Source organism: Chelonia mydas, chromosome 8 (genome assembly GCF_015237465.2).
Source record: "Chelonia mydas isolate rCheMyd1 chromosome 8, rCheMyd1.pri.v2, whole genome shotgun sequence".
NCBI classification, from domain to species: Eukaryota; Metazoa; Chordata; order Testudines; family Cheloniidae; genus Chelonia; species Chelonia mydas.
The window spans coordinates 575,016-590,128 of NC_057854.1; the positions used below are offsets into that span (position 1 = coordinate 575,016).

Here is a 15,113-nt window from a genome sequence, read left to right on the forward strand (position 1 = left end):
CTGCGCATACCATGGTCTGAGCGCCAGCCCAGTGAGGGGCCCCAGGGCCAGCACTGACCCTCCCGGCCAGGAGCAGACAGGGAGTGGCATATGCAGATCTGGATCTGTTTTCAGAGAGGAGACATGCAGCATCCAGGGTGGAGGGAGCAGGTTAGGACTTCACATTTCCACTGGCCATAACCCTACCTGAGGGGGGAGGGGAGTTGTACAGGAGCTAGATGGGGGTGTAACTAGGAGTGAGGGGCTGGAATCAGGCAATGGAGCTGGCAGGCTGAATAGCAGGAAAAACTGCCCCTGTGCTTGATCAAGCTCCTGCAGCACCGGCCTGTTTCAGTTGACTTTGGACCAAGCCCTGTAGAAGGCACTGCTGCCCTGGCCACACCAGCTGCATTCATGCCTCTCTTCCTAGTGCCCTAAGAAGAGAGCATTTTGCTAGGGTGGGTTGGAAGGATTCCACAGGTGCCCTTTGGTTCAGTGATGGTGCTTGGGTCAAAGAGAGATGGTGGTAGCATGAGAGTGTCTGCACCGGCTAGAAGCATGTGGAGGAAGGGCTGGCATAGCCTGAGGGTCCCAAGCAAGGGCAAGCTGCTCTGCAGTGCTATTGGAGAAGGGCCCCTGCAGCAGGGCCCCCATCTCTCACAGAGGGTGAATCAATGTTGTGGAATTCAGTAAACCGGTTTCACCAGCAACCCAATAATCTAAACACTCGGTTCTTCCTGAGACGCCACAACTCTGCCCTGTGGCATCTGCAGCAGGAGCTTGGTTTCTGGCTTCCCTGCCAAGTTTTGGTGCCGCCCTCTCCTGGGTCCCACCTCACCTCCCCACGGCTCTAATTGTTGGGTGTAAACCTGCTGCAAGGATCAGAGCCCGGCACCACAGAGCCCTGGCCTGATGTGGGCACCAGCAAACAAATGAGATTTCAACAGCCAGCTGGCCCAGAACAACAAACCTTCAACAGATCCCGAGTTCCAGCTCCTGCTCCTCAGAGCCAAGCCCCACTGGGCTAGCAGCTGGGAGCACTGCTCTGTGTGCACACAGCCTCAGTCACTGCAGGGCCAAGCCAGGTCTATGGCATAGACAGGTGCCAGGCACCACCATGACAAGAGGTGATTTAAAAGGAGACCCTGGCCAGTGGTTGAGGGTACTAGAGCTGTTGGCATCTTGTGTATTTCAGTTCCAAACAGAGTTGAGAGGGTGCTGCCAGGACAAGGCCAGAGAGATTGACCCTGCCAGCCCAGCAGCACCTGTGCCCAGCAGAACTGAGTAGATCAACTTGAGGAAGCCAGTTTGGTTCCTCTCCACCCATCAAATAACCTGCAGGTGGGAGAGGCAAGTGGTGCTGCACCAGGACTGCTCGTGGGGGCTTGTGTCTGACCTTAAAGAGCAGCATGTCACTGCCAGGCCATTAGAGACAAACCAGAGCCCCACACTGCAGCAGCAACATGGACAATGGAGCAGGCAGCTCCTGTAGGTGGGGCCCAGCATGGGCAGCCAGGGGCCAGGCCATGTGGGGCCCTGTCTGCATCATCCGCAGAAACTGGGCCCCTGGTCCCCACGCTGGGAGCACTGCTCCCCTTCCCAGACTCTCCTGCCTTTTGCTCAACCTCCCTGGTCAGCAGCAAATGGAGCTTTGGCTCCAGCAACGTCCTGGAGTGCAGAGCAAATACCAGCTTCCCTGCTGCCCTATCCTGTCAGCTGGGAGGCCTGTAACTCACCCACGTGAGCATCCAAGGACAGCTGCTGGGGTCACCCCCATGGAGGGAGAGAAAGAAGCAGCCACAGGAGCCAGAAGTACCAAATTCAGATTTATTCCAGGAGAGGCTGAGGAGAGCCTTGCCAGGCCTGGACCTTCATATCCAGAGCACCCAGCTCCCCGCCCCACCCCATGGTGCTAGCCAGCCCTTGCCCACCCCTCAGCACCAACCCACAGCCTGCCTCCTGGTGAAAGAAGGCTCTGCGAGGCAAGCTTCATACCCAGACGTCGGCTGGGCAGGGGGCGAGGATAGGCCTGAGTGATGGTGCATGCTCTCTGGCAGGAGCTGCTTTCCTTTTCCCCTTCTCTATGGCAGGATACCAACCCAGCTCTTCTCCATCTCTGAAGCAGCACGAGAAGCCCCAGCACAGAGGCCACAGCCCTGGGTGGCATGCAAAGCCCCTGCATCTGTCCCCCGTGACATGAGCCCTATAGTCACTCCTTTTCTCCTGCTGCAGATACTCCAGCACAGCCAGGTGCCAGGGCAGCTCTAGCCCTGGCAGGAAGTGCTCCCAGCATCCATGTTTCACATTTCCCAGGCCTCAAGCCCAAGGCCAGGCTACCTGCATGGGCACCCAGCACAGGCACAGCAGGGCAGGTTCACTCTGCCTGCAGCTCTCAGGCTGGACTGCCCACTGGCCCCAGCACAGCGTGAAGGACATGGAGCAAGACTGGCAGGCATGCAGCTTGGACAGCGTAAGGAGACGAAGTTGGGCACTTCCCTAGCAGGGCCAGAGCCCTCACTGGGGTAGGAAGCAGCAGGGGATGGGGGAGGAGGAACAGGAAATCCCACTTGATGCTGGGCTTCTGTTTGCTGGACAGTAAGAATCATGGTGCAAACTCGCCCTGCCAAAGGCAGCTGTTGGAGCACATGCCCCTGCTGCAGAGGCAGAAGTAACACTTGCTCTTGAGACTCCCACAGGGATGGCCCTGCAGTGGTCACAGATTCATCAGTCTGAGATGGAGAAGCCCCCTTGGCTAACCCAGTCAGTCCATGGTGCAGCCTGGGTACCATCCCAAGAGCTCTTGCCCCTTCCCAGTCCAGGCTGCTGGCTTCCTATTCAGATTTTTGAAGACTCGACTCTCTCGATCCAGGGTGAGTCGGCGTCGGCGTCAGCATCTCTGGGCTCAGCCCGCAGGTGCCGCAGCTCCCTTTCCAAAGCCTGGCTGCGCTGGTACATCTCCATGTAGCTTGCCTGGATCTCCCTCTGGTAGCGCAGCACTTTCTCCTTCTCCTCCTGCCAGGTTTTCCGCTCCAGCTCAAAGTTCACAGCCTGCAGCTGGCCCTGGCGCCGCTCGCGCAGCAGCTCTGCCCACAGCCACTCCACCTGCCTCTCCGGGGGCTCCCCACTCTCGCTGTGAAGACCCCAACACTTGGAGTCGTCAGTTTCACAGCCAGAGAAGTCCTGGCAGACTGGCATGGGAGCATCCCCCAAAGGGAGGGAGGGGCTGGGCTCCGGTGGGGCCTGGAAGGAGTCCCCTAGCTGGGCCAGCTGCGAGTCCTTGGCTTGCACCTCCGCCCGGGCCTCCCGCAGCTGGGTCTTCAAGCTGAAGATCTCACTGAGTTTCTGAGCCATCTCCTCCTGGGAGTCTCGAAGCTGCTGCTTGAGCAGTGAGATCTCAGCTGCCTTCTGACAAACCTGCAGGAAATGCAGAGAAAAGGTGGGGAGGGACAGAGCAAGAAATAAGATGCAGAGGAAAAGTTGGGGTGGGGTTTAGAGTTGTTGGGTGCATCTGGATAGGAAACCCCCATTCAATCCCAACTCTGCCAGGCAGGGGCATAGAGCATTAAACCTGCCATGTGGCAGCCATTGCCAGACAGCACTCTCAGTATTTCCACAGGCAGGAAATGGAGGCTTTGCAGGGGTGTGAAGAATGAGAAGGGATGGGGCGGGGCGGGAGGATATGCGGGCGGTCCACTAGGCTTTTGGCTCTAGAGCCGGGTCCATAGCTGCATTAAGCCATGGATGACAGTGGCTCAACCTCTCTCTGCTTCATCCTGAGAGAAAGTTCCGCCACAAAAACCCCGGAGCACGGTACAACTGGAGCCTGTGCCCAGGGCGGAGGCTGCGGGTTGGGATTGAGGGGCACTGGGACAGCTGCTGGGGCAAAAGGGTGGAGGAGAGCTGCAGAGCTCTCCTTTACTCACCTCCCACCTGGTCTCTTCTAGTTTGGGGCTGACACGTTCACACTGCTGCTGCCACTGCCTCAGCTCCTCACACTGGCCCTGGTGCAGGCTCAGCTCCTCCTGCAGCCGCTTCTTCTCCTGCTGCGCTTTGTAGAGCTGCAGCTGCAGCGCCCGCTGGCTGCGCTGGGCCTGCTGGGTCACCTGCTGCAGCTTGGCGACATACATCTGCTTCAGCTCGTCCAGCGCATCCATCCACAGATGCTGTTTGTCCTCAAAAACCTGCTGGCACAAGGAGAAGTCTGTGCCCAGCTCCTGGGACAAAGTGCCAGGCAGCCCAGCCCCCTCCAGCAGCTCAAGGTCTAGGGTGAAGGATCCCATCACTCCTTACAGCCCCAGGGCCTCAAAGGGAGCAGCCTGGCCCCATGACCCTGGAATGGGAAGCAGCAGCTCTAAGAGCCACCCCCCAGCAACACACAATCCACCTCCAAGCAGGATTCAGCCAGGACGGCACTGGACCATTCTCACACTAGTACATGCTTCTGAAATGTAGTCCAGAGACTAAATGTCTCCATTTTCTCAGAGAGCAGATACAGGCTGGGCAGCTGCTCCTATTGGCCACCCCAGCCTCCTCCCACCACCACCTTGGTGCAAGGCGGAAAAGGTTCCTTGTGCATGGAGATTTCCCAGTCCGATCGCTCTGGAGCAAGCCTGATGCTCTGGCACTGGGAGCAGCAGAGCCCAGACTCCCGCAATGCATGAGACACTAGCCTCCCTGTTTGGGGGGCGGAGGGGGCACTGGGATGGGGTGAGAAGCAGGCCCAGGGCCCTGCACCCTCAGGCCAGCCCCACTGCACTCACCTGTGTGAAGGGGTCTTCAGTCTCACTAAGGCTCCTCTTCAACTGCCACAGCTCCCCACTCTTCTCGTGCAGCCGGTCCTCTAGCTGCTTCACCATGTCCTCCAGGGAGTAGGTGAACTCATAAGGGGGTGGGGGCTCCCCAGAGCTTTGCAGCCGGCTTAGCGTGGCCATGCTCTTGCAGGACAGAGGCGCTTTCTCCACTGCCAGGGGGTCTCTGGGGCCCCAGGAGGCCCTGTCAAGGGAGCCCCCAATGTGGTTGATCTGGCCCATGGAGGCGCTGAACTGGCCCTGGGCAGGTTTGAAGTGGGGAGGGTAGATGGGGAAGCTCTGGATGGAGTTGTGGCTGGAATTGGAGGCCTCGTCTAAGCTGATGGTGTGCAGCAGGTGGGTGCGCAGGGGGCCATGCTGGGAGGAGGGACCGGTGCTGGTGCTGCTCTGAGACAGGAGGGTGTGCAGGCTCCCGTTGCTCTTCGACAGCTTCTGCCCTTTGGATGAGGCCAGGCCCTGCATGGACACCAGGCCTTTCCCAGCCACTGCCTTGAAGGCCGATGGCCTGATCCGACACTGAAAGACAAGGGAGCCAAGGATCAACCTGGTCTCAGCAGAGCCGCTCAGCAGGGAGAAGAGCTGGGGAACCCCAATCTGTGTCCCCAGCTGCAGGATGGCTCAGCGCTGCCCCACCCCTTTGCCCTGGACACAGATATGAGGCTTATGTACGAGGACCTCCCAGCTTCCATCTGTCACAGCAGTTACATGGGCCCCATCACCACCTGGCCTGCCAAGACCTAGGGGGCTGTCCGCAAGGGCCCCCTCTTCCCATGCTCTGCGCCAGCCAGCTCCCATTTGGTGGCTGCTCTCCACTCCGGAGGCAGCTGCATTTCAGGGGCGGTTGGTGGGATGCACTCATGGAAAACATCCCTACAGCTAGTCATGTGGATCCCTAGCCGCATTGCCTGCCCCAGCCCAGCACCCAGGGGCCTCACCTTGTCAAAGCGGCCCCGCTCCGGCAGCGAGCTCTTGGAGAAGTCTGCCCCCCGGTGGTGCTCACGGGAGTAGCGGTCAGGGGACCGGTTCTCACGGTCGCTCTCGTAGTCCCGAGACGCCCCCGGCGCCTGGTGCTTCCTCTCGGCCCGGGGCTCCTTCCTGGCGCTGTGCAGGTAGCTGAAGAGCTCCCGCTGGCTCGGGCCCTTCCGGAGCAGGCCGTCCGGCTGCCGGAACCCCCGCGAGCCCCCCAGCACCGCCCTCAGCTCCACAGGCGTCAAGTCCTGTTTCTCCACCAGGCTGCCCACGCTGCCCATGCCGCAGCCGTAGCTCCCGGGCGCAGAGGCTAGGGAAGAGTCAAGGAAGCAGTTGCCAGGGTCACAGGTCACATGAGGGACCTGTGCTGTTGCCATGGAGAATTAGACCAGCACGTGGTACCAGCACTGCCAAAGGAGGGAACAGACAATCAGCAAAGGGGTGTGAGTGGCTGGGACCACCCTATGTCCACCAGCCCCACCCTGAGGGGGAGAGCCGTGCTCCCTCCCCCCCATCCCCATGGATGCCCAGCCAGCCAGAGGGGAGGCAGAGCAGCCACATCTCCCTGTGTCACGCGGCACCCACTACTGCTCCCCCCTGACAAGTCCCTGATCACCCCAGCATTTACAGCAGGGCCCCAAAGAATCATCCAGGGTCCCCATGCAGGGAGGGGAGTCAGTCTCCATGTGACCATAATCCTAGCCCCACCCCGCCCCGCCCGCCAGCCTCTGGCGGAAGTGGGTCTGTACCGAGCCAGCTGCTCCCTTCAGGCCTATAAACTGAGGACGCAGGTGCCTTCTTTCAACTTCTGGAGCTGGGAACCCCAACAGGAGCCAGCCGGACACCAGCATGTTCCCCAGAGATAAAGCCACTCTACCACTCACCTGCTCCCCCCAGGCAGCCAGAGCCAAGCCCCGGGGAGCAGCACGCCGGGAGGATCCGGCTGGAAGTCGATCTGCCCTGCCACCCAGCCAAGGCTGAACTGCTCGCTCCTATCTGACGTGGTGGTTCCCACACCCAGCTCCTCCTCCCGCCTGGGGGGCTGGGGAGGGAAACCAAAACAAGCACATGCCACCCAGCCAGGCAGGCAAGCTCCAGAGCTCCTGTCACCTGCCTGGGCTGTGTCCCCAGGCTGATTCCTGGACAATTGGTCCGCACGGGGCTGTGGCTGCCCTCTCCAAGCTCAGACGGGACCCTGGGCCAGCAGCATGACCTTTCATGTACTGCGTGCGTGCGCACACCCAGCAGCCAATGGTGCTTCCAGGAGCCTTTGCAGACCCAGCCGCAGCACTGAGTTGGGGTGGGGCTCCTCAGACCAGCTCAGGGGCGAGCAGTCAAGAGGCGTGCGGGGGATCCAGCCCAGCTGAGCAGACAACACCCCTCCATGGCTGTTCTGAGGCCTGGGACCAGCAAACTGGGGTCTCAGTAGCACAAAATCCAGCATCCAGCTTAGCTCCCTGTTGGCAGCTGCAGCAGAGGGGCCAAGGGCTGGCTGGGCTACAGAGGCTGCTACCCCCTGGCTCCCAAGGAGGGGGGCAGTGTTCCTCTCTGAGCTGTGCCTGCTGTGGGCATGACTGGCTCCCCCAGGGTTGTCAGGCCAGCACCTCACCTCCCCATTAGTGCAGCTCCTTTCCCTTCAGAGGAAGGACCAGAACCCAGCTCAGGAGCTGGGGCTGGGGGAAAGAAGCCCAGCACCGTTCAGCCTTGAGGTACAAGTGCAAGGTACCAGGGGAATCCCCCACAGGGGAAACATGGCTCTTTGCTGGAGGCTGGGCCACTGATCATGCCAAGTGCTTCCCTAACAACAGCACAATGCCAGAGCCCACAGGTGGCAGATGCAAGGTGCCCCAGTCCCTCAGGGCAGCAGGGAACTGCTGCGGCTGGGATAGAAAGTCTGGCTGGGGAGAAGCTCCGCACATGAGCCAGAAACTCTTTTTCCATTCGGACCTGATCCTGCCCCCACTGCACTTAATGGACAAACTCTTGCCAAGTCCCATGGGCTCAGAACAGGGCTCCTACCCCACCTCGACCTTCTAGGCCTGACCAGCTGCACCAAGAGGAGCAAGGCAAATGGCAGCCCAGGCCTCCATGTACCCAAGGCCCCATGGCCTGCACTCCCTGTGATCCCCCCCCCGCCCCCGCACTCCATCCTCTCGAGGATGGACACAGGGGCTAGGCGTCCAGCTCCTCCGGACAGTCCTGCCCCAGCCCCGAGGAGGGGAAAGGCTAAGACACTCCATTTCAGGCAGCGAACAGAAGCAGATGCTGTGGCATGGGGGCTGTGGGGCACAGGCCAGATGGCACGAGCGGGGGAGGCAGGAACAGGAAGGACGTGAGGCAGGAAGTGGCAGTTTCCTGAGCAGGTTCCAGGCTGCACACTCTGGGCCCTGCTGGGCCTGGGAGGAAGCCCAGGAGGAAACGGACAATGCTGCTAGCAACTGACAAGCCCCTCACCCTTCCCCTGAGGCGCAGCAGGCAGGAACAGCCCTTACCTCCCCAGTGCTACCCAGCCCAGGGCAGCGGTCAGGCCTCCCCCTCAGTGCATAGGGCTACCGACCCTAGCATCACCCCCAACTTGGTCCACTCCCCAGGCTGGCTCCACCGCAGAGGGAGCAGCTGCCTGTTCCCCTCTCAGTGCCCTGCCCTTCAACCCTGGGCAGCAGCGGGTGCAGCGAGACCAGCCAGTTCTAAGGCCTGCTGCCGCACCAGGAGGGAGCACAGGTAACCCAGCCCAAACTAAGAACTGCATTGATGCCCACAAGTGCCCAGCTGGGAGAGCTCCTCGCTCTGGGCAGCATTTCCACCTGCCCGGACTGCGGAACTCAGCCCAATGCCCCTGAAGGCCATTGCCCACTCACTGCAGGCTCATGCTTTGCCTTGGGCACCCAAATCAGCAGTGGCATCTCCACTGGCAAAGGCAGTCTCCAGGGGCTTGCCTCCAACACCCTCCCCTTGCCAAAGACTGCAGAGCCAGCGGGGCACAGTTCGCTAGAGGCCCCATTTTACAGACGGGGAAAGTGGGGCAAAGCAGTTAAATGACTTGCCCAGCAAAGACCAACCAGCCTGGGAATAACGTCACGACAGCCAAAAATGAACAGGCTAAGCTGGGAGCGAAGGCTCCCACGGGAACAGCACAGCTGCCAGGCTGTCCATGTGACAGAACTGCCTGTGCCGGGAGAGCACAGACTGTGCCATGAGTCTCACCCCCAGGTTCTCCAACACTCAGCCCTGGATCCCCGAGCATCCGGGGGGTGGGGATCTTCCCTTCAGAGCCCCAGTGAGACCAGGACACCCAAGTGTGGGGGTGAGGAGATGAAGCTGTCCAAGGCCCGCAGCTGGGAACCTGTTACCAGTCTCTGCACCGCTGAAGCTTGGGAGACAAGAGGAGGGATCTCAGCCTGCTCCAAGCCCAGCACTGCCAGTGCCCGACAGATCCCTGCTGGGGGCCCTGGGTCAGGAGCTGCCAGCTCCGGTGTAACGCCCCAGCTCTCTGCACCAGGCACTGTGTAAACACACAACTCCCCTTTAATCACTGCCACGCACAAACCTGTCTGACAGCTCCTGCCCTGCAAGGTCATCTCCCTCCTAGGGAACCCAGCATCTGCTCCCACGAGCCACCTACATACGGCTTTCAACCTGGGGAGGAGGGACCCACGCTCCTCAGGGGAGCTGGGCCACCCTGGATGCCGCTGGGACCTCAGAGGGGTCTGCAAGGGTTCTCACTCCTCAGAGGCTGGGCAGGGCTCCCTGCACCTCAAGCACCAGATTCTCCAGCAGCAGACTCCACATCCTGAGAAAGCTGCTGGGACCAGACCCCACAGCCAATTCCCCCTAAGAACCACACAAGCACCCCAAGAAGGGGTAGACTGCCTCTGTGGGCCAGGGATGGTCTGCGGAGCAGCTCAGCCTGCAGGAGCTCCTGGGCCCGATCTCCTCCCTGTACCCGAGATGCCACTGACACCTGTGCCCAGTGGTCATCTCCCTGTGAGGGCACTGCTCTGGGAGACCAAGGCAAGTGGTACCCAGGTGCCAGCCCACTGCCTCCTCCCCTTCCCCTTCTTAGAAGGGGCTTTTTGGCTGCCTGAGGGGCACATGGCAGGGGCAGGCACCATGCAGTTCCAGGCCTCTCAGACCACTGGCCCCTTGCTCCCTCCTGCAGCAGCCTCTCTGGGTGAGCCATGTCAGTGGGGTCGCCCACCCCAGAACAACCCTGTACACACCACCATTGAGGGAATGGGCCCTGAGCTGGATTTCCAGGTATGTTGCACTGGAAAGTAACTCTCAGCCCCAGCCGGGACACAGCTGCCCTCCTTGGGCCCTAGGGTAACCCCACACACTTTCACACAGGAATAACACACTTCAGACTGAACACAGGGCACAAGCTTTTTACAAGGAGGGGAATTAGCCATTGATGCAACTTGCAGGGTTAATGCTCCATCATTGGAGGCTCTAAATCAAGGCTGAGTGTCTTTTTGTAAAAGCCCAACTCTAGCTCAGCCAGTTCTGGGCTGGCTGCGGGAACCATGAGGGGCTGCATGGTCTGTGCTCCACAGAGGTTCCGCCTGCATGGTCAGAATGATCCCTCTGGCCTTAAACTCTACGAATCCCGCCCGTCAGGCACTCTCCCTTCTACAGCTCCATGCGCTCCCAGAGCTGAGCCAGCGGTACGGAGCTACCCTCCGGGGGACTCAGCTGAGCCCCGCACCCCAGAGGGGAGGCAGAGGTCAGGCTCTGTCCCTCACACACCCCACCTTGTGATGCCTTAGGACAGACAGCTATAACCACAGCACCTGGGGCTGTGAGGAGCCCCTGGCTCCACGGGGCAGCTGGCCCAGAGGCAGCCCCCTTTTGCCAGGGGACGGACCGGCACTGCGTCCCGTTCCTTCATGGCTTCGCTCAATCCTGCAGCACAGAGAACCTCTGAGCCGGCTTTGTCCTGCCAGCTTCTTGGGATTTTGGCTACGGATACAATGATCCCAAGCGGTCAGGTGCCATTTGACATCACCCCCTAACGTCACTCTGGGGCAGTGGGGTCAGCACTTACTGCGAAGGGAGAACTTCCCGTACTGTCCCGAAGCACCTGGCTGTTCCTGGCAGGTGAGCTGCACTGGTCCTGCTTAGCACTTCAGAGATCACAGGCTCAGGAGGCCTGGCTAACTCCCAGCCCCCGCTGCAGACACAGACAGGGAGCAGCCTGAAGGTATCCATGACACACGGACCTGAGGAACAGTCTCACCTGCTCCTGGGAGCAGGGAATGCTCAGTGAGTGACTCCCCAGTCCCTTCCTTGGGTGGCAGCAGGTTAGTGAGGTTTGTCCATTGCACAAAACACTGCATAGCCACCAGAGCCCTGCCCTGGCAGCCACAAAGCAAGGATATCCACTCCCTCCAGGTGCCAGTGGGACATGCCCCAGCCCCTCTGGAGTCCACAGAGTCTTGCCAGGTCCTGGGCCTGTATCCCGATTGGTCTTGAAGTTCCTTTCAAATCAGTGTCTGGGACCTGTCGGGCTCCAATCCCACTGGGCTGGAAGGGCCCTTCCGGACTGGGCAGGTCCGTGCAGCAGGTGCACACGCATTCCGCAGAGCAAGCCTGGGGAAGGGCTCGTGCAATGCAGCAGAGCTTGCGGGCTTGATTCAATAGGAGCTTGGCCACAACTTCATCAGGAGCAGGCAGGGCCCTGGTACCCTGCCCTAGCTTTGGAGAGGCAGGCATCAGCAGAGCCTGTCTCTTCAGGAACAAAAGGGACAGGCACCGGGACTGCAGGAGAGACCCTGGGTGGAATTAAACCACAGACACCTCCCCAGGGTCATGGCTACAGCACGACTCACGGAGGGGCATTGAAGCTGGGGCTGCATTCCAAGGGAAGGGGCCCATCCACCCAGCAGTGCTGTGCTCGAGGGGCAGGGACAAACAGGGACGAGCCATGTGATGACACAAGCTGCCCTGGAGCAGCATGGGAGTGGGGTGGGAAGCACTGAGGCAGGGTGAGAGAGCAACCCCATCCCACTTCAGCGCGGTGGCATCTGCAGAGGGAACATTCGAGCTGGGAAGATGCTGCCGAGGCCAGTACAACGTAGCCTGGACTTAGAGCTGGCCAGCAAAGAGCCCAGACCAGGGCCCAATCAGTGGCTGTACCCACAGGGGCAGGCTCTGCAACCCACGCTTAAGATGGAGTTTTTAAAAGTAGATTCAGCTTTCAGGCCTTAGGGGACTAGCCTGACACCCCCTCCCACAGCTCTTCATGCAGGCCACCAAGCCTGCAGTCTGGGCTGCATTCATGCCAGCAACCTGGAAGGAAATGGCCCAGTCCCCTGAGTCCTGCAGACCCCAGGGAGCTGGGCTTTGTTGGCTCCTGAAGACTGGCTTTGTCAGGCTTCCTCCCCATGCCCAGGAGCCACAATGAACAGCAAGAATCCAGCAGCCCCAGGGAGTCTGTCCCAGGCAGGGTGGCTGGGGGTTATTCTCCAAAACTTGACAGGAATCTCAGCACTGGCTGGAAACACTAGACCAGTGGTTCTCAAACTGTGAGTCGTAACCCCATTTTAATGGGGTTGCCAGGGCTGGCTTAGACTTACTGGGGCCTGGGACAGAAGCCAAAGCCCAAGCCCCACCACCCAGGGCCATAGCCCAAGAGCTTCAGCACTGGGTGGCAAGACTCAGATTACAGGCCCCCTGCCTGAGGCTGAAGCCTGAGGCTGAAGCCCTTGGGCTTCTCCTTTGGCTTCCCAGCAGCAGCAGCGGGATTCAGGCAGGCTCAGGCTTCAGTCCCCCCTCCTGGGTAATGTAGTAATTTTTGTTGTCAGAAGGGGGTCTCGGTGCAATGAAGTTTGAGAACCCCCTGCTCTAGACAGTTGCTGCTCCATCTCCCTACCCTGGGCAAGCTCCCTGGGAGCCAAGAGCTATTTACGAGCCCCAGGTGCCGAGCGGCGACAGGATGCTCAGCACAGGGCCGCCCATTCCTTCTGACTCCAACTGGAAGGACTAGGAACCCACAACATCATCAACCCCAAGGGAAGATGGACACTTCCATGGGCAGCCACAAGATGCCTGTGGCAAGCAGAGGCAGTAGCTCCAGACCATGAAAACGGCAGGCATCTCCTGGTTTCTTCAGCCAGATCTTGTGGGTTGTGAAATCCCCAGGGCAGGTGAACAGCACCACTTGGGACCCCCACCTAAGCACCCCAGCTACTATCCCACACGGAGTCCCAGAGCACAGCACAGCACAGCCTAGGAACTGTTCAAGCGCCGGACAAGGCATTCAGCCACCCATACCCTTCCCACACGGCCCAGGGATGACTCCTGCCACTACCCTGCATCCCCCGCTCGCCAAAGCCTTGCTGTCAGACTCCATATGCAACAGAGACGCGCTAGCAGGTTCTGTAACCTGAGTCCCACAGACTCACCACTTCTCAACGGTGACGGGGAGACAACACCTGCGTTCCCCATCAGCCTGATCACCCTAGCTCTAAAATGACCAGCAGCGCTCAGAACGAGGGACATATCTGCGGGGACAGGTGGGGGATCTTCAAGCGTAAAATCCCAGTAAAACCCAACACATGCTGTATAAGCCAAGAGTCCAAGTCAGCAAACCCTCACTGCCCAACACCATAAACCCTGAGCATCCCGCGTAAGGCGCCTGGTGTGAAGACCCCATGCAAAGAGGCAGGAAGGGCTGGTGTTCTTCCCTGGTTCCCCCGCACCACAGAACAGCCGCAGGAGGCCTGGGGATTTCTGTGAAGCAATCCAGGCTGAAATACGGACACATCGTGCTGAAGGGGTCACCTTTAGCTCCAGACCCACACTCCTGTCTGAACACTGCTCATGTCCTATCGCCGCAAGTAACAGCTCAGAACACAAGGACTGGAGGAGGAGGAGACATTCCTGTTGTGTGGTCTCTGTGTGTTTGACAGCACCTGGTACGGTCTGTTCCCCTGTCTCCCCCGTCCAGTGGTTGTTTTTCCCCCATTTGCAGGGTCTTTCACATGGCCGGAGAGGAAAGAACCTGTTTTGAAAATCTAAGTCTTAAACTCGGCAATCACAGAGCTGCGGCCCCAGAGACCCTGCGCTGAAGAGGGCAGCACCGGGCCCGCGTGGGGGCCGCCGCAGCCCGGGGCTCTGGGGGAGGAACCCGGAGCCAGGTGGGGCCCGGGGGCCGCAGGTCCGGAGTTCTGACTCAGGGCTCAAGCCCAGAGCAGCCTTTTAACGGGGGCGGGTCCCTCCAGCCGGGGCAGACAGGCTGGGCAGGAGGCGGGCGGCTGCCGAGCAGGAGCGCCCTCCGGTCCGGTGTCCCGGCACTAGCCATGGTGACGGAAAACGGCCGTTTCTCGGCTACCCGCCCTGGGGCAGCCCAGCTCCCCGGCTGCAGGCCGGAGCCCAGCGCTTCACCCGCATTCCCGCAGGCTGCGGGGACCAGATTTCCCGCTCGGGAGCCCAGCAACGCGTGGCCGAACCCGATCGGCCCGGAGACCCCCAGCGCCGGGGTAAGCGAGGCAGAGACCCCTGCCTTCGAGCCGCTCCGCAGCCCGGGCCCGGCCCGCCCTGCCTGCCCCGGCCGGCCGGCCGGGCCCCCCCGACGCCCGGCAGCTGCTCCAGCCCCGCGCCGGCTCCTCTCCCGGGCCGACCCGACTGCTCAGCCTCCCACCCTGCTCGGCCCCGGCCCCCCCGCGCCCTGGCCGGCCCGGAGCTGGCGGGGCAGCGGGTTCAGCGCACCCCGAACAAAGCCAGTTTCCTGCCGGGCCGAGCCGAGCCGGGCCGGGCCCAGCCGGGCCGGGCCCGAGGCTCGGCGGGACACGTGCCCGGCGGGCGCCCCGGGACTCACCATGCTCGCGGCGCGGGCTCGGCGCAGCGGCTGCAGCTCAGCCGGGGCAGAGGCAAAACCCGGCCTGGACGCCGCTCCCGCTCGCAGCCGCATCGCGGCCGCTCTGGGAACCCAACCCGGGACGGCAAAGCCCGGCCTGGATCGCAGCCCGGGGGCGGGGCCCCGCCCCGCCCCTCCGGGCCGCCGCCTGCCGCGGTTTGCAAAGGGGCCGGCACGTGCGAGGGGGGCTGGGCCGGCAGCTGGACCCTCCGCAGGGAAGTAGCCGCTGGCTCCTACAGCCGCGTAGCCCTGCGGGCAGGAGCAGATTAAGCAATTCCTTAGAGACCCCGCAGCTCAGGGGGCCCCTATTCGCTTTTTATTGGGGGGGGGGTAATCCTGTTTAGTGCCCCTCCCCGTTAGCACCGCCTCTGCCCGCAGGCACCCCCGGGGAGGCACATGGAGGCTCCGATCCACAGAGCCCTGCGCAGCCCCTACTGCCCAACCTTGCAATGTATGCCAGTTAACTTTTTACTGCCTCAGTCACTGGAAAGCCTCGCCTA

The 15,113-nt window shown here is 61.2% G+C and overlaps 1 protein-coding gene across 6 annotated transcripts; it reads right to left on the reverse strand.

The window, feature by feature from the left end:
- Positions 1-1,085: 1,085 nt before the first annotated feature.
- Positions 1,086-14,904, reverse strand: N4BP3 (NEDD4 binding protein 3). 6 transcript variants are annotated; one of them, XM_037907174.2, is made up of 6 exons: positions 14,575-14,789; positions 13,670-13,758; positions 5,723-6,163; positions 4,740-5,303; positions 3,903-4,160; positions 1,086-3,393 (listed from the first exon to the last, which is right to left on the reverse strand). In XM_037907174.2, exons 3-6 carry the CDS (start codon positions 6,131-6,133, stop codon positions 2,815-2,817), a joined length of 1,812 nt encoding a protein of 603 aa, XP_037763102.1. In that variant the 5' UTR covers positions 6,134-6,163; positions 13,670-13,758; positions 14,575-14,789; the 3' UTR covers positions 1,086-2,814. The 6 variants fall into 6 exon arrangements, with proteins under 6 accessions (XP_037763102.1, XP_037763101.1, XP_043376960.1 ...); XM_037907173.2 differs by having other exon boundaries at positions 13,539-13,758; XM_043521025.1 differs by having other exon boundaries at positions 10,801-13,758.
- Between the last annotated feature and the right edge of the window lie 209 nt (positions 14,905-15,113).

Coding starts and splice junctions, on each gene's coding strand:
- N4BP3 (XM_037907172.2), bottom strand. CDS start 6,133: ATGGCAACAGCACAGGTCCCTCATGTGACCTGTGACCCTGGCAACTGC. Junction 5,304..5,722: donor AGCGGGGCCGCTTTGACAAG/GTGAGGCCCCTG, acceptor CTTGTCTTTCAG/TGTCGGATCAGGCCATCGGC. Junction 4,161..4,739: donor CTGAAGACCCCTTCACACAG/GTGAGTGCAGTG, acceptor TTGTGCCAGCAG/GTTTTTGAGGACAAACAGCA.